General features: G+C 48.6%; 1 protein-coding gene across 1 annotated transcript in view; it reads left to right on the top strand.

Annotated features, from left to right (window-relative positions):
- Window positions 1-23,175, top strand: part of BHMG1 (basic helix-loop-helix and HMG-box containing 1) — a 474,014-nt gene that overhangs the window by 430,734 nt on the left and 20,105 nt on the right. The window contains 1 exon segment of the mRNA XM_030219977.1: window positions 12,777-12,866. Within this exon segment, the coding sequence (XP_030075837.1) occupies window positions 12,777-12,866 (90 nt within the window).

A 23,175-nucleotide genomic window follows, 5' to 3' on the forward strand; every position in this document is an offset into this window, starting at 1 on the left:
CATGTTGTATGCTGTTCCATCGCTCCATGTTGGGCACAGCTTCGTTATTCCATGCAGTTCCGCCATTCCAGGTTGGGCGCAGTTCCTTCGCTGCATTCTGGGCGCAGTTTCACGGTTCCAGGTCCACTTTAGCTCCATTGTTGGGGGTTGCGGCTGGGTGATATATATTCTTTCTGGCGTGGGGGAGGCTTTCTTCCCCTTCTTGCTCCATTTCGCCTTTCTTCAGGTTTTTTTTAGGAACCTGGTTCTTTTTACAAGTTCTGGGGCATATCTTTCAATCCGACCTCCGTCTTGCGGGTTGGGCTATGTTTTCCAGCCTTTGACTATTGGGGGATCCCTCCCTGCACTTGGGACTGCTTTTGTACATCCCACTCATCTCTGGATTGATCTGTGGGACACTATGGAAGGAAAAATTAGTTATTACCTGATAATTTTCTTTCCATTAGTCACAACAGATCAATCCAGAGGCCCGCCTTGTACTGTTGTTTGTTTGAATAATTTTCCTTGTTATCAGGGGACATGGCTCTTGAGGTTGGTCCTGTTCTCAGGGACCACTGGGAGCTAACGGTAAACTGCAGAGGATGGAGTACTTTCCTGATTGCAATTCCCTCTTACGTGGTTTTCCTCCCGCTGTTGCGGTAGAGGAAGAGCCTGCAAGGGTTCTTTCGAGGCAGGAGTGGAATTTAATATTGGATTATTTTTGTTCTTCAGCTGCTTTGGTATCGACAATACTGAGATTAAGCTGGCTGCACAGATCTACATATACGAAGACTCTGAAGTTCTCTCTATCTCCACCTGCAGGTAGGGGAACATAACCCACTCGTCTCTGGATTGATCTGTTGGGACTAATGGAAAGAAAATTATCAAGTAATAACTAATTTTCCTTCTTTTCTGTAAGCTTTTGGGAGTCCCACTGTTCATGCACATGTGTCTTCCCACCCGCCATTGCTGCATGGGACCAACCAGGAACAGTGAAGGTGTCTTTTCAGTGTCTCCTCTGTTGTGGTTTGCACTTCATCAAATACAGCCTTCTCCGAGGACAAGCAGGCTGCTTGTTCTCACTGATGGGTGACGTCCACGGCAGCCCCTCCAATCGGAAACTTCTCTAGCAAAGTCCTTTGCTAGTCCTCGCGCGCCCGCGCGCACCGCGCATGCGCGGCCGTCTTCCCGCCCGAAACCGGCTCGAGCCGGCCAGTCTTCTTTTGTCCGCACTCGGTACGGTCGTGTTTTCGCCGTATCGAGCCCCGGAAAGTCGACCTCGCGCGTCCAAAGTTATTTTTGACGTGTTTTTTCTTCGGAAAAGTCTTTTAAAGTGTCGGGAAGTGCTCGGTTTTCGTGTTACCCTTCCCGTACTTCCAGCTTTTTGCCCCGATAAGTTTTCTTTCCTCGTCGGGGTAGGCCTCTTTCGGCCTCGGTCGAGATTTTCTCCCTTTAAATCTTTTGGTGCTCTTTTTCCGTCATTTCGGACTTTGATTTCGCCGGCGTGATTTTTCCGCCCATGACATCGAAGCCTTCCAGCGGCTTCAAGAAGTGCACCCAGTGCGCCCGGGTTATCTCGCTCACTGATCGACACTCGTCGTGTCTTCAGTGTCTGGGGGCCGAGCACCGCCCTCAGAACTGTAGTCTGTGTTCCCTGCTTCAAAGGCAGACTCAGGTAACGAGATTAGCCCAGTGGAACGTGTTGTTCTCGGGCTCTTCGTCGGCATCGGCACCGGGATCTTCGAGTGCATCGACGTCGTCAGCGTCCAGACCATCTTCCTCGGCCGCCCGTGCATCGAGGCATCGGGCCTCTGCATCGGCGCCGAGACATCGGATAGCTGCATCGACGTCGGTGGTACCGGGACCTCGTCTGCTGATGTCGTCGGACGGTGGTGCATCGTCAGGAGTGCAGGTGAGGGCTGTCCATTCCCCTGCTGGTGGCGGTGAGCCTTCGGGTGGGTCTCCTCCTACCCTGAGGGCTCCTGCGGTACAGCCCCCCGAGACCGACCTCCTTCGGCCTCGGCCCCGAGGAAGCGACGGCTGGATTCTACGTCCTCCTCGTGGGTGCCGGGGAGCTCCGGTGACATGCTTCCGAAGAAATCGAAGAAGCATCGACATCGGTCGCCTCCCCGCGTCGGCACCGAGAGCTCTGGGTCGCCGAGGGAGTCGGCACCCAGCAGGCATCGGCACCGAGAGGACCGCTCACCCTCTGTTCAGGAGGTGTCGATGCGCTCCATTCTGGACAGCCCGGAACAGCCTCCTCGCCCGGAACAGGTTCTGACGTCGACGCCTGCATCGACCTCTTTGCTTTTCTCTGCAGCCGCTCTGAACGAGAGCCTCCGGGCCGTTCTCCCAGAGATTCTGGGAGAGCTGTTGCGCCCTACCCCTCCGGTACCGGCGGTGCTTGCACCTCCGGTACCGTCGAGCGTGGCGCCGGCTGGCCCATCGCCCGGGGTGAGGTCCCCGACGTCGGTACCGCGTGCGGTGCCGACTGCGGCCACCTCCCAGGAGGGCTCCCCGACTACGTCGGCGGAGGGAGCTTCGCCGATGCGGGCGAGGGAGTCTACCTCTCGACGCCCCCATCGTGGACGTGGCTCCACCGAGTCGAGCCGGGCGAGGTTGCAGACACAGGTTCGTGAACTTGTGTCTGACACCGAGGGTGAGGCCTCGTGGGAGGAAGAGGAAGACCCCAGATATTTCTCTGACGAGGAGTCTGAGGGTCTTCCTTCTGATCCCACTCCCTCTCCTGAAAGACAGCTTTCTCCTCCTGAGAGTCTGTCTTTCGCTTCCTTTGTCCGGGAGATGTCTACGGCCATCCCCTTCCCGGTGGTTGTGGAGGACGAGCCCAGGGCTGAAATGTTTGAGCTCCTGGACTATCCTTCTCCACCTAAGGAAGCGTCCACTGTTCCCTTGCACCATGTCCTCAAAAAGACATTGCTTGCGAACTGGACAAAACCTCTAACTAATCCCCACATCCCCAAGAAGATCGAGTCCCAGTACCGGATCCATGGGGACCCAGATCTGATGCGCACCCAGTTGCCTCATGATTCTGGAGTTGTGGATCTGGCCCTAAAGAAGGCTAAGAGTTCTAGAGAGCATGCTTCGGCGCCCCCGGGCAAAGACTCTAGAACCTTAGACTCCTTTGGGAGGAAGGCCTACCATTCCTCTATGCTCGTGGCCAAAATCCAGTCTTACCAGCTCTACACGAGCATACACATGCGGAACAATGTGCGGCAGTTGGCGGGCTTGGTTGATGCTCTCCCCCCCGAGCAGGCCAAGCCTTTTCAGGAGGTGGTCAGGCAGCTGAAGGCGTGCAGAAAATTCCTGGCCAGAGAGGTGTATGACACCTTTGATGTTGCGTCCAGGGCCGCTGCTCAAGGTGTGGTGATGCGCAGGCTCTCATGGCTGCGTGCCGCCGACCTGGAGAATAGACTCCAGCAGCGGATTGCGGACTCGCCTTGCCGTGCGGACAACATTTTTGGAGAGAAAGTCGAGCAGGTGGTAGAGTCTCTCCACCAGCGGGACACCGCATTCGACAAGTTCTGCCGCCGGCAGCCTTCAGCATCTACCTCTACAGGTAGAAGATTTTTCGGGGGAAGGAAGACTGTTCCCTACTCTTCTGGTAAGCGTAGGTACAATCCTCCTTCTCGACAGCCTGCGGCCCAGGCTAAGCCCCAGCGCGCTTGCTCTCGTCAGCAGCGTGCGCCTCAGCAGGGCCCCGCGGCTCCCCAGCAAAAGCAAGGGGCGAGCTTTTGACTGGCTCCAGCAGAGCATAGCCGACATCCAAGTGTCAGTGCCGGGCGACCTGCCGGTCGGGGGGAGGTTGAAAGCTTTTCACCAAAGGTGGCCTCTCATAACCTCCGATCAGTGGGTTCTGCAAATAGTCCGGCAAGGATACACCCTCAATTTGGCCTCAAAACCTCCAAATTGTCCACCGGGAGCTCAATCCTACAGCTTCCAGCACAAGCAGGTACTTGCAGAGGAACTCTCCGCCCTTCTCAGCGCCAATGCGGTCGAGCCCGTGCCATCCGGGCAAGAAGGGCTGGGATTCTATTCCAGGTACTTCCTTGTGGAAAAGAAAACAGGGGGGATGCGTCCCATCCTAGACCTAAGGGCCCTGAACAAATATCTCGTAAAAGAAAAGTTCAGGATGCTTTCCCTGGGCACCCTTCTCCCCATGATTCAGCAAAACGATTGGCTATGCTCTCTGGACTTGAAGGATGCCTACACACACATCCCGATACTGCCAGCTCACAGACAGTATCTGCGATTTCAGTTGGGCACACGCCACTTCCAGTACTGTGTGCTACCCTTTGGGCTCGCCTCTGCGCCCAGGGTGTTCACAAAGTGCCTAGCTGTAGTAGCAGCGGCACTTCGCAGGCTGGGGGTGCATGCGTTCCCATATCTCGACGATTGGCTGGTGAAGAACACATCCGAGGCAGGAGCCCTGCAGTCCATGCAGATGACTATTCGCCTCCTGGAGCTACTGGGGTTTGTGATAAATTATCCAAAGTCCCATCTTCTCCCAGTGCAGAAACTCGAATTCATAGGAGCTCTGCTGGATTCTCGGACGGCTCGCGCCTATCTCCCAGAGACGAGGGCCAACAACTTGTTGTCCCTCGTCTCGCGGGTGCGAGCGTCCCAGCAGATCACAGCTCGGCAGATGTTGAGATTGCTGGGCCACATGGCCTCCACAGTTCATGTGACTCCCATGGCCCGTCTTCACATGAGATCTGCTCAATGGACCCTAGCCTCCCAGTGGTATCAGGCTGCTGGGGGTCTAGAAGACGTGATCCACCTGTCCACGAGTTTTCTCGAATCCCTGTATTGGTGGACAATCTGGTCCAATTTGACTCTGGGACGTCCTTTCCAAATTCCTCAGCCACAAAAAGTGCTGACAACGGATGCGTCTCTCCTGGGATGGGGAGCTCATGTCGATGGGCTTCACACCCAAGGAAGCTGGTCCCTCCAGGAACGCGGTCTACAGATCAATCTCCTGGAGTTGCGAGCGATCTGGAACGCTCTGAAGGCTTTCAGAGATCGGCTGTCCCATCAAATTATCCAAATTCAGACAGACAACCAGGTTGCCATGTACTATGTCAACAAGCAGGGGGGCACCGGATCTCGCCCCCTGTGTCAGGAAGCCGTCAGCATGTGGCTCTGGGCTCGCCGTCTCGGCATGGTGCTCCAAGCCACATATCTGGCAGGCGTAAACAACAGTCTGGCCGACAGACTGAGCCGGATTATGCAACCTCACGAGTGGTCGCTCAACTCCAGAGTGGTGCGCCAGATCTTCCAAGCGTGGGGCACCCCCTTGGTGGATCTCTTCGCATCCCGAGTGAACCACAAAGTCCCTCAGTTCTGTTCCAGGCTGCAGGCCCCCTGCAGACTGGCATCGGATGCCTTCCTCCTGGATTGGGGGGAGGGCCTGCTGTATGCTTATCCTCCCATTCCTCTGGTGGGGAAGACTTTGTTGAAACTCAAGCAAGACCGAGGCACCATGATTCTGATTGCTCCTTTTTGGCCGCGTCAGATCTGGTTCCCTCTTCTTCTGGAGTTATCCTCCAAAGAACCGTGGAGATTGGAGTGTTTTCCGACCCTCATCACGCAGGACGAAGGGGCTCTTCTGCATCCCAGCCTCCGGTCCCTGGCTCTCACGGCCTGAATGTTGAGAGCGTAGACTTTGCCTCTTTGGGTCTGTCAGAGGGTGTCTCCCGCGTCTTGCTTGCTTCCAGGAAAGATTCCACTAAGAGGAGTTACTTCTTTCTGTGGAGGAGGTTTGCCGTCTGGTGTGACAGCAAGGCCCTAGCTCCTCGCTCTTGTCCTACACAGACCCTGCTTGAATACCTTCTGCACTTGTCTGAGTCTGGTCTTAAGACCAACTCTGTAAGAGTTCACCTTAGCGCAATCAGTGCATACCATTACCATGTGGAAGGTAAGCCGATCTCAGGACAGCCTTTAGTTGTTCGCTTCATGAGAGGTTTGCTTTTGTCAAAGCCCCCTGTCAAGCCTCCTACAGTGTCATGGGATCTCAATGTCGTTCTCACCCAGCTGATGAAACCTCCTTTTGAGCCACTGAATTCCTGCCATCTGAAGTACTTGACCTGGAAGGTCATTTTCTTGGTGGCAGTTACTTCAGCTCGTAGAGTCAGTGAGCTTCAGGCCCTGGTAGCCCAGGCCCCTTACACCAAATTTCATCATAACAGAGTAGTCCTCCGCACTCACCCTAAGTTCTTGCCAAAGGTCGTGTCGGAGTTCCATCTGAACCAGTCAATTGTCTTGCCAACATTCTTTCCCCGTCCTCATTCCTGCCCTGCTGAACGTCAGCTGCACACATTGGACTGCAAGAGAGCATTGGCCTTCCACCTGGAGCGGACACAGCCCCACAGACAGTCCGCCCAATTGTTTGTTTCTTTTGATCCCAATAGGAGGGGAGTGGCTGTAGGGAAACGCACCATATCCATTTGGCTAGCAGATTGCATTTCCTTCACTTACGCCCAGGCGGGGCTGGCTCTTGAGGGTCATGTCACGGCTCATAATGTTAGAGCCATGGCTGCGTCGGTAGCCCACTTGAAGTCAGCCTCCATTGAAGAAATTTGCAAAGCTGCGACGTGGTCATCTGTCCACACATTCACATCTCATTACTGCCTGCAGCAGGATACCCGACGCGACAGTCGGTTCGGGCAGTCAGTTCTTCAGAACCTGTTTGGGCTTTAGGATCCAACTCCACCCCCCGAGGGCCCTGTTTGTTCTGTTCCAGGCTGCACTCTCAGTTAGTTGGTAAATTTTTTAGGTCAATCTCAGTTATGTCCTCGCCGTTGCGAGGCCCAATTGACCATGGTTGTTGTTTTGAGTGAGCCTGGGGGCTAGGGATACCCCATCAGTGAGAACAAGCAGCCTGCTTGTCCTCGGAGAAAGCGAATGCTACATACCTGTAGAAGGTATTCTCCGAGGACAGCAGGCTGATTGTTCTCACAAACCCGCCCGCCTCCCCTTTGGAGTTGTGTCTTCCCTTGAAGTGTATTGTCTTGCTACATACTGGACTGGCCGGCTCGAGCCGGTTTCGGGCGGGAAGACGGCCGCGCGAGGACTAGCAAAGGACTTTGCTAGAGAAGTTTCTGATTGGAGGGGCTGCCGTGGACGTCACCCATCAGTGAGAACAATCAGCCTGCTGTCCTCGGAGAATACCTTCTACAGGTATGTAGCATTCGCTTTGTGGCCTCTTTTTCTTTTTGTGAGTGCTGTATGAGACCAGAATTCCTGTTTTTTCCTCTTTCTAGTTCCTTAGGGCCTGATATTCAGCCAGCAGTACGTCTGCTGTCCACCACTGGTATTAAACCCGGATATTCAATGCCAGGCCATTTGCGGCAACTGGCATTGAATATCTGGGTTTATTTTGGTCTCTAAAAAGTTAACCGGCTATGCCACTATTCAGCGCTAACCGGTTAATGTTTTAGTGGTCATAGATAGGCCTGCTAGTTAAGCGGCCTATTTTGATCGCTCAACATAGCCAATTTGGCGCTGAATAGTCATGTGATATAGCCTGTTATTGGCTAGCCACTAACTGGGATATTCAGCGGGAGATAATTGGTTACCTCCCGTTGAATATTTGCAATTAGGTGCGTAAATGCTATTAACCGGCCAGTTAAATAGTTTTGAATATCAGGGGGTTAGTGTTTTATTGGTCTTTATAAGTTTTCTTTCATTTACCGCAGTTTGTTGCCCTACTTAGGCTTGAGAATTCTTGTTGGGATATCAATTTTTTCCTTTTCTTTTTATCATTGAGCCATTTGATTTCACTGCAGCTATGTTCTCCGCATGTCCCAAAAAAAACTCACAGTGGTTTCAGATGGTACCCCCCATGTGCCAAGACTGTATCAAAAACCTGTGCACATTACTGGTGTTTGACATGCTTGGGACCTGACCATGATGCTTTTTTCTTGTCATCTCAGTCACCAGATGTCCATGAGAACCTTCAAGAGTCAAGAATAGTGCAGAAGTATATTTGATACTGAGAAGTCCAGCCATCGTCAGCCCAGGGAGCTGTATCAGACACTGGGGATGCTTCAACATAAAGGAGGTCTTCACCTGCCTTGGCATTGAGCATTGGCAGCACCCATCTGATCCAGGCATCCTCGGATCCAACATTAAGGACTCATAAGGATTCAACATTGTCCGCATCGGTGCCAAGGGACTACATTGTAGTGCCTCGTCGAGGCACAGTATCTGGAGCACCAGGGCAACAGCATCACTAACGCCCAAGAAAAGCCTGCTTTATGTGGGCCGCTCTCCCTTTAGGGATTTGGCACTGGTCTTCTGATTTGGGCCCAATTCTTGCTGTGGATGACCACCTCAACTGAGTCCCTGCTTATGCCAGTGCCTGTCACCAAACGGACCCGGGCCATGCACTAGGAGGAGCTGGGGTGACTTCTTGCCTGACACGATGCCATGGCATCAAGGATGTCAATGTCATACCCAGGGTCAGTCCAGCTGATCCTGGAAGCTCATGCTCTCCTTCTTGGCCAAGCATTAACACTGATGCCTGAAAGGGCTATTGGTGTCTGTAACAGCTGAGATAGTGTTGTGTCCAGCCCCATGAAGGTGAGGAGCCTCCTCGAGGTCCAGGTCCCTCACCATGCCTATACACTCTCAATCTGAGTCTTAGTCAGACTACTCCTGGGCTTCTGAGGAGGAGCCAGATGATATCTTGGAGGCAGGATCTCTGGAACTTCCATCAGTTCCCTCCCCACCACATAAGAAGAGGAAGTCTCTGACCTGAGGAGCTGTCCTTTGCAAATTTCATCAGGGAAATGGCTGAGGCCCTCCCATTTAAGTTGGAGGTCAAGGGTGAGCCCATAGTAGAAATGTTGGACATCCTTGACTTTGATGCCCTTCTTAAGGAAGCTATGACAGTGCTTGTTCACAGATGAGACTGTGGGAGACTCCCCCTCTTTGTTCATAAGAAGGCCGACTCTATGTATAGAATCAAAAAGGCCCCCAGATTTGAGAAGCTGCAGCTGATGCACCACTCTATGGTTGTCAGATCTGCTCTCAAAAGAGTCAAGAGCTCCAAGTCTCACTCCTCGGTACCCCCGGGGAGGGATACTCGGACTTTGGATTCTTTTGGGAGGAAGGTTTACCAGAATGCTATGCTGTCTTCCCTCATACATTCTTATCAGCTCTTAGTGAGCATGTGCATGATGTCCTTGGTGAACAGTGTGGCAGAATTTTAGACAATCTAACATAGTAATAGATGATGGCAGATAAAGACCTGTACGGTCCATCCAGTCTGCCCCACAAGATAAACTCATAGCATAAGGTATGATGTGATACTACATATGTATACTTGATTTTGATTTGCCCTTGCCATTTTCAGGGCACAGACCTTAGAAGTCTGCCCGGCACTGTCCTTGTTATCCAACTTCTGAAGCTGTTATTGAAGACCCTCTCCAGCCCATCCAAATCTGTCTAGCCACAATCAGGGCTACTTCCTGTTCCGGGGCAGAGGGAGCATGAAAACGAAGAGCCGGCAGGCGCACGGCCCCCCCCCCCCCCCCCCCCCCCCCCCCCCAGCGGCATGCACCCGGGGGGGGGGGCTGCATCCGGGAGGTGGGGCGCATCGGCGATCCGCCCCGGGTGTCAGCCCCCCTAGGAATGCCACTGCAGTTGCCCCTCTAATTTATTTCTTAACCGTTCTTCTCATTTTATCATAGTCTCCTTTTTTAAAGTTAAACGTTAACGTATTTGACTTCCTATGCATAGTTACTTCAAGGTTGATATCAAAACTGATCATATTATGATCACTGTTATCAAGCGGCTCCAGTACCATAACGTTCCCCACCAGATCATGCGCTCCACTAAGGACCAAGTCTAGAATTTTTCCTTCTCTCGTCGACTCCTGCACCAGCTGCTCCATAAAGCTGTCCTTGATTTCATCAAGGAATTGTACCTCTCTAGCATGTCCCAATGTCACATTTGCCCAGTCTATATTTGGGTAATTGAAGTCACCCATTATTATCACATTGCCCATTTTGTTTGCGTCTCTGGTTCCTTTTATCATTTCTGCGTCCTCCTGCTCATCATGGCGAGGCGGACAGTAGTACACTCCTATCACCATCCTTTTCCCTTTTCTACATGGAATTTCAAACCACAATGATTCAAAGGTGTGATTTGTGTCCTGCTGAATTTGTAATCTATCTGAGTCAAGGATGAGACAGGTTTTTTTTTCTGTGTTGAGTTTTAGTTGAAATGCATTTGTCCATGAGTTCATGATGATCAAGCTGAGCTTGATTTCGTTGGTGATTTCTATCAGGTCATAGTAACATAGTAGATGATTTATTTATTTATTTATTTTTATTTATTGCATTTGTATCCCACATTATCCCACCTTTTTGCAGGCTCAATGTGGCTTACAATTCATCATGGATACTGGAAATAGAAGTGAATATACATTTGGTTTACAGAGGGTTTTGTGTTACATGGTGGTGAAATACATGATAGTGTTAAAGCAAAAGACATTATAAGACAGTTCTGGATGTTTTAAAGATTATACAGTTACACATGTTGATCTTTGTGATGGCAGAGAAAGACCTGCACGGTCCATCCAGTCTGCCCAACAAGATAAACTCATATGTGCTACTTTATGTGTATACCTGACCTTGATTTGTATCTGCCATTTTCAGGGTACAGACCGTAGAAGTCTGCCCAGCACTAGCCCCTCCTCTCAACCACTAGCCCCACCTCCCACCACCAGCTCTGCCACCCAATCTCAGCTAAACTTCTTAGGATCCATTCCTTCTGAACAGGATTCCTTTATGTTTATCCTACTCATTTTTTAATTCTGTTACCGTTTTCATCTCCACCACCTCCCGTAGGAGGGCATTCCAAGTATCCACCACTCTCTCCGTGATGTTTGTAAGGAATGTATATTGTGACATCGTCTGCGTAGATGAAAGGGTTAAGGCCTTGGTTGGATAAGGGCTAGTGGGGGTCATCATTTAGATTATATCTAGCGCATGTCCTTTTATCCAGTGGATTTCCAAAAGTATGCATGGAAGTTTTCATAGTAAAAGTACCAATACAAATAGCCAGTGCAGCTTTGTGCATCTACTTTTCCCAAGTTAGTTTTCAAAATTGTTTTAAAGTCTGTCTGCCCAATATTCAAAGCAATTTTAACAGCCAGGAGAGGCTCCAGTCTGTTTAAATTGCTTGTCTAGGACTAATCTCAAATATTCAGTGGTACTTAACTGGATTGTGCTGCATAATCTCAGCAGTTAGCACCTAAGCCAAAACTGGCTAATTTTGGGGAGGTCCTAGGGTGGAGTTTACTTGGTTAAATGCTGATATTCAGCACTTAACTACATAAGATTACCACATAAATTTGGCCTCATAAAAAACTATCCTATCTTTATGTGGTTCAGCTTATACAGTTAAGTGCTGAATATTGCACATAACTGCATAAGTGTTTTCCGCCCATGTATGCCTGGAGGATATTCAATGCTGGTGCCCAGATGTGGCCCAGCATTGAATATCTTGGAATAATGCTGGTGGCAACCAAAAGAATGCTGTCCGCCACCGGCTGAATATCAGCCCTTGTAAATAGAAGGCACCTGCAGACGTTATCCATCTGTGCATTGTTTGAAGATTTCCCGATATAAATAAAACTAATAAATATAACAACTGATATTAGAATATTGCCAGCTATTGAAGTTAATATGGTATGCACCTGAAGACGTAAGAAACTATCTTTAAGACATGAATTATGTATACCTTAAAGGAGAAGAGGGTCAGGGAAGTTATGATACAGACATTTGAAATACTTGAAAGGTATTAATGAACAAACAAACCTTTTCCAAAGATGAAAAAACTGTAGAAGAAGAGGACATAAAATAAAGCTGAAAGAAATTTTAAAAGCAACATCATGAAATATTTTTTCTCAGAAAGGTTGGTGGATGCTTGGTATGCCCTCCCAATGAGGTGGTATGGGCTAAAATAGTGATGGAATTCAAAAAAAACGTAGAATAAACACAGAGGCTCCCTATATTAGCAAAAATATGGAATCAAAATATAGAGCATTTTTGCTCACAACAAAACGTAAATGACTTTCACACTTCAAAAAAGCATAGAGGGGATCTGCAGTTAGAACCCTAATCATCTCACTGGGCAGATTAGATAGGTCATCATTTACTATGTTTCTATGTATCAGTAAAGAGAAAGTAAAGTAAGTAAATGTGTAATAGAAGAGGAAGGGCATGCATAGGGTGAAAAGAAACAATGAAAAAGAAAATTTAAGTGCGATAACGCACACTGTAAAAAAAAATAAAATACAGAAAATAAGATGCAGAGATACAAGTAAGTGAAAAGCAAGTATGGGAAAAAAATGAAAGAGACGTGCAGATGGCAAAAGAAAGCCATGTCTTTACCATACATGTATCTCACTGTACCATAATATCACCTTGATATTATTCACACCTTGTATTTGTTCACACCGAAATCGGTCAACGCCGATTACGGTACCATGTAAGCCACATTGAGCCTGCAAAGAGGTGGGAAAATGCGGGATACAAATGCAACAAATAATAATAATAATAATAATGCATACACACACACATCAGGTGATAATCCTGAGAAACAGAGACGAGGGGGGGGGAGAGCTGACCCAGTTTTCTGCATACTGCTATTTTCTTCTCCCCCTTACTGGGCAGTTGTTGTAAAAGCAGAAAAGAAACCTGACCTGCTCTTGCAGTTTCTTCCAGGGTTTGAGAATCTCCCCTAAGCACCACATGTTGTCTTTGCAGTGTCCGCCCTGGAACGGCTTCCACCACAGCCACTAAAGAGTTGGCATATTTATGGCGCGTGATGTCCAAACAGGAGCGAAGACCATACTGGTAAGTTATATGCTTGTGTTAATAGGGAATCACTTACCTTAAGCTTTGGTTCTGTAAGATACCATTTTATAAAATGAGTAGCTTGTTAATACCATTCCAAGTTATTCTGCTCCTGAGGCAACTTGAGCTCTTACATTGTACAATGGTCTTGCTCTTTCTTAGTAATTAGCATAGATCATGCTCAGAGTTTTACAGCTGAAAATTTCTTGTTGTCCTCCTAAAAGTAAGTGGCACAGAGTTCTTTGAAGAGAAACAGTTTTACACCAATCATTCATGTGGGTGAGGTCATATGGAATGGTGTCAAAGCAGAACCATCATTCAGAGCCTTCTTAGAAACTTCTGAGCACTTCTCAGCATGCATAGTAATTCCTATGTGGCTGTTTTTTGCTTTCGTTTTCTAGCATTCCTTAGATTCTTTCATTTTCTTTTAATTACCTAGTTGAGTTTTCATCTTTAAGTTTTATTCTTCTTTCGTTACTTTTGATTATATAGCCACTGTTTCACCAAGGTCAAGCAGAACACATAGTCCTCATATATGAGTGATACCATCTGCTTGAGGCTTGGTTGGGGAAAAAAATGTAACAAAACCTCTCTAAGCTTTTGGAGCTTTCTGGTACAGTAAACTATACTTGTAGAGGTTCTCTCTTATACTTGTGTTATTGTATGGGGCCATCTCAGTTCCTTTTCTTCCCTGGAGTCTGGTGGTAATCTGTTTTCTCCGAGAACAAGCAGGCTGCTTATTCTCGCGTGTGGGTCGACGTCCGCATCGGCCCGGGAACCGGCATTTTACCACAGCAAAAAAAAAAAGTTTTGCTGGAGTCTTCTGGCGTGTGTGCGCACGTAACTCAGTTTTCTTTTTTCTGTGACGAGGTGCAGCAGGTTTTTCCTGTGCTCCTCGTTTGGCACGGGAAAGAGTATTGTGCTTTCACAGCTTTTTCGCATTTACGTGTTGTTTTATTTCCTTGTTTAAAAAAAAATGTTTGGGGGCCGGTGCTGTCCATCAGAACCTATTAATTTATAAAGCATGTATAGTTGGGAAGAAATGTATTTTAGTGAATTGGACAACTTCGGAGACACCATCGTTTTGGCAATGGCGCAACAGGTGGCATGCATTGCTCTTGATGGAATTGCAAGATTCTTGCTATAAACCAAAAAAACAGCGCAGTTTTTACTTAGTCTGGAAGCCTTATATTAACGAGATGGCCCCCAAAGCTCGCAGTTCCATTCTTAACAAGCTGAGATTAGATCCCATGAAACTAACAACGAGACCTGTTTGAAAGATACGGATGTCTGTTTAATTACTGAAGTGCAGGAGGTCGCCTGGATTAGGTTTAAAGGGGGGGGGAAGGGGGTACCTAAGGTAGAGGAGGGGGTACAGGGTTTCAAAAGGGGGGGGATTTAAGAAAACAGAGCTCTTATTTAGGTTGGGGTAGGAAGGGGATATACTAGTCTTGATTGTTTGTAGTATGTTCAGATACTTTTGGCAAATAGAGAAGATTGTTAATAAGATGTGTGGATAGGATAAGGTTAAGAGGCTGCAAATAAGGAGCATGATGCATGACAATATAAATGGCATGGATAATGTCATCAGTAAATACCACAAAAAGCAATATAGGGATCTGCTATCATAGGGGGAGGGTTTAAGGGTCCAGACCTTATCCATGATTGACATATGCTGGTCTGATGTCATAATAAGGAGTTTGTAATCACATGACCAGAATATATCCTTGTTGTTATGAATATGAGCTGTAGTAACGAAAAATGAACATCCTGTTTCGGAATATGGTTGTAATGTTTTATTGTACGTTCAATAAAAACTGTTTAAACCTAAAAAAAAAAATGTTTTACAATTTACTTTTTACAATCCTTAGTTCTTTATTTCCAAAGTTAAATTTTTCTTTCTTTTTCGACGCGGACGGTTTTAGGCCGCGCGGTCGGATTTCTCCCCCTTTTTGTGCCTCCTTTACTTTTGGCACAATCGAGTCCTTTAATTTCACCAAGGCCGTTTTTCCTTCCATGTCATCGAGGATACCCAGCGGCTTCAAATGTTGTACTCAGTGCAACCGGACCATCTCAGGTACCGATACCCATTCCTGGTGTATCCAGTGCCTTGGGCCCGATCACAGCCCAGCTGCTTGTAATCTGTGTCTTTGTATGAAGAAACGGACCCAAGTAGCTCGAGAAGCCCAACGTAAGAAACCTTTTGGGGCTCGGTCCGGTCCTTCGACGTCGGCATCAACATTGGTACCGAGGTCGGCAGTGTCAACGTCAACATCGAGGGGAGCATCGACGTCAGGAGCAGAGGTAATGGCTGCTGAGCGACCAAGTCGCGCTGGGAGCAGTGAGGCATCGAGTGGGTCTCCACCTGCCTTGAGGCCTCCTGTTATGCAGGCCCCCTGGGACCGACCATCGTCGGATCCGACCCCGAGGAGACGTGAGGATTCCATGTTGTCCTCATCAGTACCGAGGAGTCTTGGTGATGGGCATCAAGCGAAGGTGAAGTAGCATTGTCACCGATCTCATCTCCTTCGACACACAGGGCCAGGAGCTCTGAGGTGTCGAGGGATTCAGCACCTGAGAAGCGTTTGCGCTGAGAGGATCGCTCCCCCTCCATACAGGAGATACCGATGCGTCACACTTAGCAGCCCGGTACCTGCACCTGAGCCTCAGCAGATTCTGCCACCGAGTATTCCACTGACCCCGTAGCCTTCTCCAATGGCGGCTCTCGACGAGCGCATCCAGGCCCTGCTTCCAGAGATCCTGGAAGGACTGCTGCGCCAGTCTGCTTCGGTGTCAGGGGTGCTTGCACCTTCCATACCATCTGCTGCAGCGGCGTCTGGCCCTTCGCCTGCGGTAAGGTCCCCATCGGTGTTGACTGCCACCCAGGTTGACTCCCCTTCGACGTCGGTGGAGGAAGCTTCGCCGCAGTCCATGAGGGCATTGGCCTCTTGTCATCGCCATTGAGGAACTTGAACCTTGGCATCGAGGCAGGCTCAGTCTCGGAGTGTGATCCCAGATACTTTTCTTCCGATGAGTCATATGGGATTCCCTCTGAACCTTCCCCGCCACCTGAAAGGAGACTGTCTCCTCCTGAGAGTCTTTCCTTTACATATTTTATCCAGGAAATGGCTACGGCTATTCCATTCCCTATGGAGGTTGAGGATGAGCCCAAGGTTGAGGTGGACTATCCTTCTCCACCTTCAAGGACGTCCTTATGCGGAATTGGTCGTTCCCTCTGTCTGGCCCCATGATCCTGAAGAAAGCTGATTCTCAGTAACGGATCCACGGTGAACCTGCGTTGATGAGGTCTTAGTAACTCCACAATTCCATGGTGGTGGACTTCGCCCTCAAAAGTGCCAAGAGTACTAGAGACTATGCCTCGGCACCCCCAGGCAGAGAAGGTAGGACCTTGGACTCTTTTATGAGGAAGACATATCAGGCCGCTATGCTCCCTGCCCGTATCCAGTCCTGCCAGCTTTTCATGAGCGTACACTTGCAAAACTCAGTGAGGCAGCTGTCTAGCTTGGTCGATGCCCTCCCTCCGGAACAGGCCGAGCCTTTTCGCCAGGTGGTCAGGCAGCAGAAGATGAGTCGTAAATTCCTGACCAGGGGTGCTCACGACTCTTTTGATGTGGCATCCAGAATTGCTGCTCAAGGTATAGTGATGCGCAGACTCTCATGGCTGCATGTCTCTGACTTGGATCATTCGGTCCAGCAGCGGATGGCAGATGTACCTTGCTGGGGGGACAACCTTTTTGGTGAAAAAGTAGTGGATCTTGTTGACCAGATCAAGAAGCATAATGATGCTATGGATTCTCTCTCCCGCTAGGTGCCTCCTGCTACAACCTCCTCATCTAGGAGGTTTTTGGGGGGCAATAGGAGTGCTCCCTATTCCTATGCTAGGCGTAGGTACACTTCAGCTTCTCGACAGCCTAGTCTGTTCAGCCCCAGCGCACTCGTTCTCGTCAACATTGTGCGCCTAAGGTCCCTGCTGCTCCCCAGCAAAAGCAAGGGACGAGCTTTTGACTGGCTCCAGTTAAGCATAGCCACAGTAAAAGTGTCCGTACCAGACAGCTTGCCGGTTGGAGGGAGGTTAATGTTTTTTCACCAAAGGTGGCCTCTCATAACCTCCGACCGGTGGGTTCTTCAAATACTCCGGTTAAGGTACACCCTCAATCTGAAAAGCAAACTTTCAAATTGCCCACCAGGAACTCATTCTTACAGCTCCCAGCACAAGCATGTACTTGCAGAGGAAATCTCCACCCTTCTAGAGGCCCATGAGGTGGGACCCGTTCCACCAGGGGAAGAAGGGCTAGGATTCTATTCCAGGTACTTCCTTGTGCAAAAGAAAATGAGGGATGCGTCCCATCCTAGACCTAAGGGTCCTGAACAAATTCCTAGTCCGAGAAAAGTTCAGAATGGTTTCCCTGGGCACCCTTCTTCCCATGATTCTGGAGAACGATTGGCCATGCTCTCTGGACTTAAAGGATGCTTACACACACATCTCGATAGTTGCAGCTCACAGGAAGTTTCTTTGATTTCGGCTGGGAACACAGCATTTTCAGTACTGTGTACTGCCCTTTGGCCTGGCGTCTGCGCCCAGAGTGTTTACAAAGTGTCTAGCAATAGTCACAGCGTTGCTATTCAGACTGGGAGTGCATGTGTTTCCTTATCTAGACGATTGGCTGGTGAAGAGCACCTCGGAGGAGGGTGCTCTGGAGTCCATGCGAATGACTATTCAGGTGCTAGAGGTACTGGGGTTCGTAATAAATTACTCCAAGTCCCATCTCACTCCTGTCCAAAAGTTGGAGTTCATTGGAGCACTGCTGAACAAGCTCGGGCTTATCTTCCCGAGACAAAGGCAGACAACCTCCTGTCCCTGGTGTCCACAGTTTGAGTGTCTCAGCAGATCACAGCTTGGCAGATGTTGAGACTTTTAGGGCACATAGCCTCTACAGTGCATGTAACACCCATGGCATGTCTTCATATGAGATCAGCTCAATGGACCCTAACTTCCCAGTGGTATCAGGCTACAGGGAATTTGGAGGATGTGATCCAACTGTCCACTGAATTTCAAAATTCTCTTCAGTGGTGGACAATCCAGTCCAATTTGACTATGGGACGACCATTCCAAATTCCTCAGCCACAAAAAGTGCCGATGACGGATGCATCCCTCCTGGGGTGGGGAGCTCATGTGGATAGGCTTTACACTCAAGGAGCCTGGTCCTTCTGGGAAACAGGTCTTCAGATCAACCTCCTGAAATTACAAGCATTCTGGAACGCTTTGAAGGCTTTTAGAGATCGGCTATCCAACCAAATCATCCTGATTCAAACAGACAATCAGGTTACGATGTATTACACCAACAAGCAGGGGGGGGCACCAGATCTCGCTCTCTGTGTCAGGAAGCTGTTCAGATATGGCTTTAGGCACACTGTCAGGGCATGTATCTTCAAGCCACTTATCTGGCAGGTGTAAACAACAGTCTGGCTGACAGGCTGAGCAGTGTAATGCAACCTTACAAGCACTGAACATGAGCGTAGCTCACAAGATCTTCAGAGCATGGATCTTTTTGCCACTCAGATCAATCACAAGGTCCCTCAGTTCTGTTCCAGGCTTCAGGCCCATGACAGACTAGCGTCGGATGCCTTTCTCCTTCATTGGGGAACAGGCCTTCTGTATGCGCATCCTCTCATACCTCTAGTAGGGAAGATTTTGCTGAAACTCAAGCAAGACCGCGGAACCATGATCCTGATTGCATCCTTCTGGCCGCGTCAGATTTTGTTCCCTCTTCTTCTGGAGTTGTCCTCTGAGGAACCTTGGAGATTAGAGTGTTTTCCAACCCTCATCACTCAGAATGAGGGGTCGCTTCTACATCCCAACCTCCAGTTTCTGGCTCTCACGGCCTGGATGTTGAGAGCTTAGAATTCGCCTCCTTGGGTCTTTCAGAGGGTGTCTCCCGAATCTTGCTTGCTTCCAGGAAAGATTCCATGAAGAGGTGTTAACTCTTTGAAATGGAAGAGTTTTGCCATCTGGTGTGACAGCAAGGCCCTAGATCCTCTCTCTTGTCCTACATAGACCCTGTTTAAATACCTTCTACACTTGTCAGTGTCTGGTCTCAAGACCAACTCCATAAGGGTTCACCTCAGTGCAAGTAGTGCTTATCATCGGCGTGTATAGGGTAATACTATCTGTGGACAGCCTTTAGTGGTTTGCTTAATGAGAGGTTTTCTTTTGTCAAAGTACCCTGTCAAACCTCTGCCAGTGTCATGGGATCTCAACGTCGTTCTCACCAAGCTGATGAAAGCTCCTTTGAGCCACTGACTTCCTGCCATCTGAAGTACTTGACCTAGAAGGTATTTTGTTGGTGGCTGTTACTTCAGCTTGTAGGGTCAGTGAGCTTCAGGCCTTAGTAGTGGATGCACCTTATACTAAGTTTCATCACAATAGAGTAGTCCTCTGCACGCACCCTAAGTTCCTACCAAAAGTGGTGTCGGAGTCCCATCTGAACCAGTCAATTGTCTTGCCAGCATTTTTTCCCCAACCTCATGCCTACCCTGGTGAGACCAGCTTGCACACCTTGGACTGCAAGAGAGTATTGGCCTTTTACGTGGAGCAGACGAAGCCCTTCAGATAGTCCACCCAGTTGTTTGTTGCTTTCGATCCCATCAGGAGGGGAGTCACCATCGTAAAACGTAAAATCTCCAATTGGCTAGCAGATTGCATTTCCTTCACTTACGCCCAAGCTGGGCTGACTCTGGAGGGCCATGTCACAGCTCATAATGTTACAGCCATTGCTACCTCGGTGGCTCTCTTAAAGTCAGCCTCCATTGATGAAATTTGCAACGTGATCATCAGTCCACACATTCACATCTCACTACTGCCTTCAGCAGAATACCCGACATGACAGTTGGTTTGAGCAGTCAGTGCTGCAGAGTCTGTTTGGGGTTTAGAATCCAAATCTGCCACATTGAGCCTGCCATGAGTGGGAAAGCGCGGGGTACAAATGTAACAAAAAAAAAAAAAACGCCACCCCTAGGCCCTTTTTTTATTCTCTTAACAGGCTGTACTCTCAGCTAGCTGTATATAGTTTCAAGTTAACCTATGTTACGTCCTCGTCGTTGTGAGGCCCAATTGACCATTGTGCATTGTTTTGAGTGAGCCTGGATGCTAGGGAATACCCCACGTGTGAGAATAAGCAGTCTGCTTGTCCTCGGAGAAAGCAAAGGTTACCTATTGCAGGTATTCTCCGAGGACAGCAGGCTGATTATTCTGACAATCCCTCCCACCTCCCCTTTGGAGTTATTGTTATGCTTTTTGATTTAACTGAGGTATGCGCTTGCGTGGCGGGCAGGAAGTCAGTCTGCGCGTGCGCGGTGCGCACTGCATGCACGCCAGAAGACTCCAGCAAAACTTTTTTTTTTTTTTTTTGCTGTGGCAAAATGCCAGTTCCCGGGCTGACGGGGACATCGACCCACGTGTGAGAATATTCAGCCTTCTGTCCTCGGAGAATACCTGCTACAGGTAAGTATCTTCGCTTTTCTGTAATATCAGCAATTATGTTTTTGTTGCTTAGTCCTGACATGAAAAGACAGATTCTGTCTTTTTCACTCCTTTTTCCTCTTAGACAGACCCTAGTTTTTTGTTGCCCTTTACACTTTCCTTAATTTTTGGGACAGCTGTGATCTGTACCGGCATTGGTTCATTACGCAGTATTAGTACATTTTAAACCTTGATTTACCATGGGAGTCACTAACCTGTGGTAGCTCAGCACCGCAAGTTACTGACTCCCATGGTAAATGAATAATGCTGCTTGTAAGCCACCTCACAAGAAGCATTATTCTACTGATTAGGAGCACTGGGCCATCAAGCCATGGCCTGATGCTCCTGAGTTGTGTTAAGGAGCAAGCCATGTTGGCAATAAGGAACTCACTGAGCCCACAACCTCTAATCAGAAACCTCCCTTCCAAAGGCCCCCCTGTAATTCATTCTGTCACGTGAAAGCCCCCCCTCCCAGAAGGCCCCCCCCTGGAAGGACCCTTTATAGTCTTTCCCACTCCCTAAAAATATTCCAAAATGTGAAGGTTCCCCCCTCCCCAGAAGACCCCTCATCCACATGTAGCACCCCCAGGTCTGTTGTAACATCCTTGGTGGTCTAGTGCAATCCAGGCAAGAGCAATCTCCAGTTGTTCCTGCCCTTCCCAGCACCAAGTTCAAAATGGCACCAGTAACCCCTAGTGGTAGTGTAGCACTACTACCATTAGGTGTCATATTTATAAAATGACCCTAAGCAGAAATACTGCTAGACTACTGCTAGGCGTCGCCAGCACCATTTTGAATCCAGTCATATTTATAAGACCCTGTGAGGGATGGTGCCACGTCTCCTTAATGATACTCCCTCACGATGTTAGGTTAAGGAGGACCAGAGGAAAGCAGCGATCCCAACCACATTTGCTCTACTACCTGTGTGTGAATTGCAACTGTGACAGTCAGGTAGACCCAGTGTCACTGGGAACCTTGAAGAACTCTGTGCTTGATGCAGCCTGGGTTGAATGTTGTTGATGAGAGACCAGAGCATGCCGTAGCCTGCAGGACCATGGAAGGATGTTTTGCTTACAGCTAAGGACTAGTTTGTGTTATTTTTCCCCTTGCCGGTGAAGTTAACAGGACCCCCATACCTAGCACCTTTAATTATTATTTTGCTAACCTTGACCACTATGTGGCTGCAGGCCCTGCCCTCATTCATGTTACCAAATATGGTTCTAGAGGTGGGGTAGGAGCTTACCCTGCTGGAAGAAGCCAGAATCCTTAGCCTCCAGGACTCTGGGCCTTATAGGACTACCACACAGGACTGAGACCGACAGGCTAAAGAGGTTAGCTCTGCCCTGAGAGAGAAGGAAACTTTAAAGAATTTAATAGGAGCTGGACAGGCAGGTTTTTATTTTGTTTTGATTCTTGCACAGTGCGTGCTGCAGGTGTACAGAAAACACAGAAATATAGAAACAGAGAAAAATGTAGGGAGATAAAGTCCATATGGCTATATAGTCTGCCCATCCATGCCATCTACTCTCCTTATCACTCTCTTAGAGATCCTATGTACTTGTCCCAAGATCTCCTGAATTCAGATACTGTGAGCCAGCCGGGTTTTACTGCCATTGCTTTCCATTGAAAGCAATGGAAGTAAAACCTGGCTGGTTCAATTACTTCCATTGAAAGCAATTGCTTTCCATTGAAAGCAATGGAAGTAAAACCCGGCTGGCTCAATCCATCCTCCTTTTTCTGGAGCCATATGGTAACCCTAAATTTTCACCTCTACCACTTCCACCGGGAGGCCGTTCCATGAATTCACCACTGTTTCTGTGAAGAAGTTTTTCCTCAGGTTACTTCTGACTCTATGCCTTTTCACCTTCACCTTATGCTCTCTTGTTCCAGAGCTTCCTTTCAATTGAAAGATACTCACCTCCTGTGCATTTATGCCACATAGGATTTAAATGTCTGTATCATATCTCCCTTCTCCTGCCTTTCTTTCAAAGTATACATATTGAGATCTTTAAGTCTGTCCCCATACACTTTATTACAAAGACCACTTGACTATTTTAGTACCGCCCTCTGGACCAACTCCATACTGTATGTATCTTTTTCAAGATGTGATCTCCAGAATGGTACATAATATTTTAAATGAGGTCTCACTAGAGTTTTATACAGGGGAGTCGCGCTGTTCCAGGGGGGGGGGGGGGGCACTGCACCCGGGGGGCGGGGCGCATCGGCAATCCGCCCCGGGTGTCAGCCCCCCTAGGAACGCCACTGACATACTATCACAAAAGTTCTTCACCCTCTAAGCTGTACCATTCCCTCAGGTTTTTGCAGCCCAAATGCATGACCCTGCATTTTTTAGCATTAAATCTAAGCTACCAAATTCCAGACCATTCCTCTAGCTTCACTAAGTCCTTCCTAATGTTATCATAAGTACATAAGTATTGCCATACTAGGACAGACCAAAGGTCCATCAAGCCCAGCAACCTGTTTCCAACAGTGGCCAATCCAGGTCACAAGTACCTGGCAAGATCCCAATTTCCCTATGTAGAACCATATCAAAGGCTTTGATGAAATCTAAGAATACCTTGTCTAGCACTATCCCTCAGTTCAACTCTTGGGTTACGCAGTAAAAAATAAATCTAATTTGTCTAACAAGACCTACCTCTAGTAAAACCAACCTGCCTCGGATCCTGCAATCCACTGGACTCCAGAAACTGCATTAGCCTCTGTTTTAATAGCGTATACATTAACTGACTCACCACAAAAGTCAGACTA

The sequence above is a fragment of the Microcaecilia unicolor genome, chromosome 11, assembly GCF_901765095.1.
Source record: "Microcaecilia unicolor chromosome 11, aMicUni1.1, whole genome shotgun sequence".
Taxonomy (NCBI): Eukaryota; Metazoa; Chordata; class Amphibia; order Gymnophiona; family Siphonopidae; genus Microcaecilia; species Microcaecilia unicolor.